Genomic DNA, 6,637 nt, shown 5'->3' on the forward strand with positions numbered 1-6,637 from the left:
GTCTGTGTGTGTCTCTTATGAATAAATAAATAAATCATTAAAAAAAAAAACAGTTGAGTAATCATGGCCGAGTTGAGTAGTTGCAACAAAACCCACAAGCCTACTACGGTTGACCCATGAACAACACAGGTTTGAACTGTGCAGGTCTACTTAATATGCACATTTTTTAAGGAAATACTGTACACTACTGTAAATGTATTTTACCTTATGATTTTCATAATAACATTTTCTTTTCCCTGGCTTATTTTATTGTAAGAATACAGCACATAAAACACATAGCATACAGATTATGTGTTAATCGACTGTTCATATTATCAGTAAGGCTTCTAGGCAACAGTAGGCTATAAGTAGTTAAGTTCCAGAGAAGTTGAAAGTTATACACAGATTTTTGACTGTATGGGGAGGGAAGCACCCCAACCCCCTGATGTTGTTCAAGGGTCAGCTATATACTGCCTATCAATCCCTTTGCAGGAAAAAAAAAAAAATGCCAACCCTTGTTCTAGGATAAGGACCAAGGTAAAATCTGGAGTTGAGGCACATAAAAAGTAAATTGGGCCTATGTTTGGATATCTAGCCCCTCACACCTAGAAGTATCTTCTGGTTTTTCACATTGAAAGTTGCCAACAAAATCACTGAGGACCACTTCAGATCCTTTGTGGAACCAGGAAGGATAGACATAAATAAAGTCATTGGGTGTATGAGAGTAGAATTCACCTGTAAAAGAAGTGATGGTCTAGGATTCCAACTGTGGGCAGAAATATATCCACCTGCATCCACTGGTCCAGTAGTTTAATTTATTTTAGTTACAAACAGAAACCAAGAGCAAGTCTCAGTACAATAAATTATCAATTCCCATCCCTCCTGCTAACAAACCAATAAGAGGCTCAGAGAGTCTTAGGTAAAACTCTTCCTCTGGAGGGTTCCCTCTAACATCTGAATGAGGGCCTGGGACAGTTTCCCTAAGGGCCTAGACAAACAACTCTTGAGGACTCAGGGGAGAGCTCCCCCTACCCCCAGTACTCTGTCCCTTCCCAAAGAAAAACCTCTCTATCACTGTCTCCTATTACCCCACAAGAAGGGGCCCAGGCTTCTGCAGAGGCATCTGGGAACAGCAGGTAGGAATGAGTGGTCTCCCTGGATACAGGCCTTATGGCTCCCCCACAATGCCTGGGGCTGTGCCTCCAAGGAGAAGAGTGGTCAAACTATGGGGACGCCCCACCCAGAAGGAGCATGAACCAGAGCTAAGGGGACCTCAGGGTTGGAGAGAGGGGGGCAGTACAGTGCATTTCATCTTAGTTCATTTCTGGTGCTTAAGGAGCAGAACACGAGTGACAGTTTTCCCTCCAAGGCCCTCCTACTGCGGGCAGGGGAGAAGGCTGCACATCACAGACTCTGCCTGCCTGACCCCCACCACCCCCAGAGCTGCTTCCAGGTAGATACTTTGAGCTTCTAGGAGCCAAGATTGACCCTGGACAGAAATCGGAGCAAAGAGCTGAAAGGCGCTCCTCCCCTCGGCCAGCCCTGTGGTGAAGCGGGCCTCACTTACACACGTTGACCCACTCCGTGACCTTGCACTCATCGCACAGCACATAGCAGCACCAGTGGAAGCGGCAGTGACAGCGCTCAACTCGTGTCTGCCGGAGCATGTTGTGCCCACGGCCGCAGCACAGGCTGCCACAGCCATCGAGCAGCCGGCTGGTCTTGTTGCAGGCCCGGCCCCGAGTGCCGGGGGAGCCCACGGTAGGGTCTCGCTCGCAGAAGTCCGGAGACTTCTCGAAGTAAACCAGCTCTCCTGAGAGGCGGCGGGGACGCAGGCGGGGCTGGAAGGCTCCGGAGTTGCGGTTGTGGGTATCGATGAAGATGGCCCGACCCAGCCGCTCCCTCAGGGCTGCCCCCACTGCCCGGAACTCTGGGGCCGCCCTCCAGCACGTCTTGAACTGGCAGCTGCCCGACGTGCCGTGGCACTTGCATTTCCGCTTCAGGTTTTCAGTTACCACCTAGAGCATCAGAGGGGGGAGAGGTGAAGGGGGTGGCAGCAAAGGGGCAGAGCACAGAGGCACAGGAGAGAGCACAGGGAGCGACAAACATAGGCAAGAATGACCACGGAGCATCAGGAACGAAAGGGCACCGCGGGGCTGCCTAATAGCTCAACTGTCTCATCTTCCGGTTGGAGAACTGAAGCCAGAACAGAGTGATTCGCCCATCTTTAAGCACTAGCTGGTAACAGAGACTCAGCTCAGGCAACTAGCTGGTAGCAGAACTCAACTCCAGCTGTCCTGACTCCCAGTCCAGTGCTCTTTCCAGAGTGAGCACTGAGACGAGCACTCCTTCTGGGGGAAGGCAGCTGTGATAATAGCTACCACGTAATGAGCACCTGCCAAGGACTAGGCAGTCTGCCGAGCGCCCTATTTACTAGCTCACTCTTAATGACACTGTAAGTTAGATACCATTAGACTCTTTTTACAGATGCAAAACTGAGGTTAAGTGACTTGCTTGAGGTCATCCAGACGGTGAGCGGCAATCCCCCACCACATCTCATCCTCTTTACTCTGCTGTGCCTCTTCAACTCTAACCAGGCCTCAAAAGCTAAGGAGACCCAGGACAAGTTGCACACACATACCTGTCGCCCCACCCTGTTGTTGTGGATTCGCATTCTTGCCTGGATGTCCCGGGGAGCTTCCCTGGAATCCAAGAAATCCCGAGAGAACTTCTCTCCAAAGTCCATGTCATGGTTACAGCCACCCCATTCCCATGTGTCCTGGGGGCCAGGGCTGGGAACTGAGCCGGGGCCAGGGCTGGGCAGGGAGTGGGGGAAACTCTTGCCCCGGGACAGAGCCTGCAGCTGCAGCAGCTTGGCCCTCAGCCGGTCCTGCTCACCACTGCCCTTCCAGCCGCAGCCGCAGCTCACTAGCCTGCCCAGGCTGCAGGCCGTGGCGACCGCGTGCATGACCCCTGCCGCCAGCATGGAGAAGGAAAAAGCACTCTCACGGAAACCTGGGAATAAAAAGGGTGTGACGGGGAATAAGGTTGACAGGCAGCTGAGAGGAGGGAGGTGGAAGGAAATAAGAAGCCACCCTCCAATTCCAGGAATTCCTAACTGAATCCTGACCCTGCCATTTACCAGCTGCATAATTTGGGAGAAAGTCACAGAGATGGAAGGGAATGGAAGCACTGGAGCCTCAGTTTCCTCATTTATTAAGGGAGGGGCTGAACTAAGATGATCTCTGAGGCCCATCCTCCATTCCGTAAGTCTGGGATTTTCGGGTGCAGATGAAAGAGTTAGCTGGAGGGCAAGACCCCTGGGGTTGGCAGGTGCCTGAGAGGGAGTCCCCGAGATCTTTGAAGAAGTGTTCACTGAGTTCTACATCTGAAAGCCTTAGAAATTCCCCAGCCCAGCAGGGAGCTTGGGTGGTGGGGTGGAAGCAGAGACCGTGGGGTGGGGGGGGTTCTTTTCGGCACTTTTAACCAACCTTCCTCTACCACCCCAACACCCCCAGAGCACTAGAGCCATGGAGCTGTCCTCCCCCTTTCCAGCTTCTAGTTTTATATTTGCCCTTTAAGACTGCCCTTTATGGTTATCCTAACCTGCTATTACTCTATAAAATGCTGGGAGGGGGAGAGGAGAGGGGGTGATTTTTCCCTAAGGCCCTTCTAAAATGTTGGCTTCTTTGTTACATTTTGGGGGTCACAGAGCCTCAAGATGAGAAGCCTTTCCCATGCTTCTTGTGTAGGTATCAAAGCCTTTCCCTGCACCAGGACCTATAGAGAAGGAGGGGGTCCCTCACTTCCTTTTGGGTAGGGGCTCTCCTGGAGCCCTGAGAGGATGAGAGACACACCTCTTTAGGGGCCAGGCCTCTCCCACCCCAGGATGCAGGGCTTCTGGCCCAGCCTCCCAATCCCCCCCAACCTCAACCCTCCAGGGGTGAAGCTGTTAGCACACGTCTTGGGAATTCCCCCGCAGATGGCAGCTGCCTATTAACCCCGTAGTCCCTGAAGTACTGCCCCCACCCTTGAGCTGAGCCCAGAATGGATCTTTACTCCTCCAGGGAGGAAAACTTGGGCATGGCCTGGCAAGAGGCAAGGATGCCTTCCAGACCATACCTCCCAGACCAGACCAGCAGTGACCTGTTCTTCGCCCCTCCAGCCGTTCCTCACCTGCTCAGGTGAGAGCCACCTGGGGCCCCCACAGCACAGAGGAGGGGGCTGCTCCCCGGCTTCAAAGCCATCAGGGTCTTTGTTCCCAGCCTCTGCTCCTGGGAACCCCAGCAATTAGGGGAGTAGGTTTAACCCTTAAACGGTTGGGGGCGTCACCCCACCCCCGCTGAGGCTCTGGGGACACCAGCCTGGGCTTGTCCAGAAGAGGGAGGGGGGAGGAAATTGGGGGAGGGAATGGGGGGGCGGCTTTTGAAGCTTCCAGGGCTGGGGGCATCTCCTACTCGCAGGTGCAACCCAGATCGAGCCTGGTGGAGGCAGGAAAGGGGGGCCTAGGGTAGGAGAGCAGCGACCCAGCTGCCTTGCCGGCAGCACGCAGGTGGAAGCGAGGCGCGGGGGCCCAGACGGGTGGCCGAGCCCAGCTCGGCGGCTCCCGGGGGGAATTCCCGGGGAGGCCCCGCCCGGAGTCGTGAACCGGCCCCTTCCCGCCTCCGCTCGCCTCGGCCTGCCCCGCACCCCGGGCCCGGCGGCGCTCACCGCGCTTGAGGATGGCGCTGTGGTGCGGCAGGCGGCCGCCGCCCTCGAGCGCCGAGCAGTTCCAGCGCTGGTCGCGCAGCTGGTGCTGACACTCGTGGACCGCGATGTGCAGGCCCTGCAGCGCGGATGCCGTCACGTCGGGGCTGCGCAGGCAGAGGCCCAGCTGCCGCTTGCTCAGGCCCGACAGCGTCAGGCACACGGTGTTGGCGGTCAGCGGCGGCTCCCCGGGCAGCTTCAGGCCCAGGATCTCATTGCTGAGGGCCCTGGGAACGCAGAGGGCGTTTGGGGGGTGTGGTCCCGGCCTCGCGCCCCCTCCGCGCCTCCCGGCCTGGGTCTGTGCTTTCAGCCTCCCTCGCAGGCTGGGTGACGGGGGAGCTGCTCACCGACTGCACAGCGCCAGGAGCAGGAGACCCGCGAAGCCCGAGGGCGGAGGCCGCGGCCGGGGCTCCTCCGGCATGTCGAAGCCCAGGCCCGGAGGCCCCGGTGGGCGGATGGATCAGGGCCTGCGGGACAGGGAGACCTGGGGGCTTCGGCATGGGCGGGGGGACTGGCCCGGGGCAACCAAGGATCCTATCTCACCAGGGCCACCCCAGGGACCCTTCTCATCCCTCCCTCCCTGAGCGAAACAGTAAGAATCATCCTTGTCCCTGGACCCTGGAGGAAGAGACTCGGTGTGTAGCTGCGGCTTATGCAAGAGCCCCTGGGGCTGGACCCCGCCAGACACAATGCCGGGCACACAGACACACTCACGTGCAAACCCAGACAGACTGACTCACAAACGCCACTCCACCATCTCTCCCCTGCTCCCCCTTGGAGGGCCCCACGACTGGCTTCCCTCGCCCAGCAGAGCCTCCTCTGGGGGCCGGGGGGCGGGATTGGGGGCCGGGTGGGAAGGGGGTTCTGCACCACCTACAGCTGGAGCGATGGGGGGGTCACCTCCAGGTGCCGTCGAGGGCAGGAGCCTCGCCAGAGGGGTGGGGGAATGGGCTCCCGACCCTGCTCTACCCACTTTTTCCGCAGTCGGGAGAGAGGGGAGGCTCCAGGTGCGCCAGACAGGGAGGGGACCTGCTTCCCGCCTGAAAGGGACACGGCGCAGGCTGAGTCCTCTTCCTCCTCGGCCACCTTTCCTAACCAGCGCTGCCCGTCTGGTCCCCTCAAGGTCCCAGCCTCGGTGCGCACCCCTTTGCTCTCAGGTTCACTGCCCTTCGGATGTGGGGGTATTCCTTTATCTGCTGTCCCTCTCTCTGGCAGCAGCCCCGCGTCTCCGAGCCCGGTGGGCGGGCGCGTGTCTGTCCGTCCGCCTCCCCGTGTGCCTCCCGCGGCCCCGCGTGCGCGTCCCTGCCCTCCCCGCTTTCCCGGCTCCGATTACCTCCAGCTGCTCTGGCGCGAGGTCGCCACCGGAGGGATGGGTCGCCGGGGCTCGGGCGTCTCAAACCGTGGGGAGACGGCGCTGGGTCCTGCCCCCTCGGCAGAGCCGCATTCTTCCAGGGCAGGGCCACTCCTCTCCGCCGCTTCCCCAGCGCCGCCGCAGCCTCCGGGAGGAAGGGAGGGAGCGAGGGAGGGAGGGAGTGATCGAGAAAGCCAGCGAGCGGTCTCGCAAGGACCTGGGGGCTCCGGCTCTGCTCGCCTCGCGCCGAGCTCCCCCTCGGCTCTGCGGCGGCCGACAGAGCTGCGGCCCCTCCCCGAGCCCCGGGCATCCCCACCCCGCTCCGCGCACCCCCCGCCTTGACCCGGGGAGCGCAGGCGCTCCCCCTCCTCCCAGCCTACACACACACCCTCTCCCCCGACGCCTGGGTTCGCGCTTGGCCCCACTGAAGGGGGTGGTGACCAGAGCGCCTCTCACCTGCTCCGGGTAGCCAAGTCCGCAAGGCGGGTGCGGTGACCCCGACCAGGGAAACGGGACCCTGGTCCCACGTGGTCATTTCTCTTTGCCTCAGTTTCCCCGCCG

General features: G+C 59.0%; 1 protein-coding gene across 1 annotated transcript; it reads right to left on the minus strand.

Annotated features, from left to right (window-relative positions):
* Positions 1-780: 780 nt before the first annotated feature.
* Positions 781-6,193, minus strand: WNT10B (Wnt family member 10B). Its single transcript, XM_041736307.1, has 5 exons — positions 6,059-6,193; positions 5,073-5,192; positions 4,690-4,952; positions 2,621-2,994; positions 781-1,997 (listed from the first exon to the last, which is right to left on the minus strand). The coding sequence occupies exons 2-5, from the start codon at positions 5,144-5,146 to the stop codon at positions 1,539-1,541; spliced, it is 1,170 nt and encodes a 389-aa protein (XP_041592241.1). The 5' UTR covers positions 5,147-5,192; positions 6,059-6,193; the 3' UTR covers positions 781-1,538.
* Between the last annotated feature and the right edge of the window lie 444 nt (positions 6,194-6,637).

Source organism: Vulpes lagopus, chromosome 21, assembly GCF_018345385.1.
Source record: "Vulpes lagopus strain Blue_001 chromosome 21, ASM1834538v1, whole genome shotgun sequence".
Classification (NCBI taxonomy): domain Eukaryota; kingdom Metazoa; phylum Chordata; class Mammalia; order Carnivora; family Canidae; genus Vulpes; species Vulpes lagopus.

Excerpts from the sequence above, each read along its gene's own strand:
- WNT10B (XM_041736307.1), bottom strand. The coding sequence starts at position 5,146 with ATGCCGGAGGAGCCCCGGCCGCGGCCTCCGCCCTCGGGCTTCGCGGGT. Across the intron at positions 4,953-5,072 it reads CTCCTGGCGCTGTGCAGTCG|GGCCCTCAGCAATGAGATCC; the intron begins GTGAGCAGCTCC and ends CTGCGTTCCCAG. Across the intron at positions 2,995-4,689 it reads CAGCGCCATCCTCAAGCGCG|GTTTCCGTGAGAGTGCTTTT; the intron begins GTGAGCGCCGCC and ends TTTTATTCCCAG.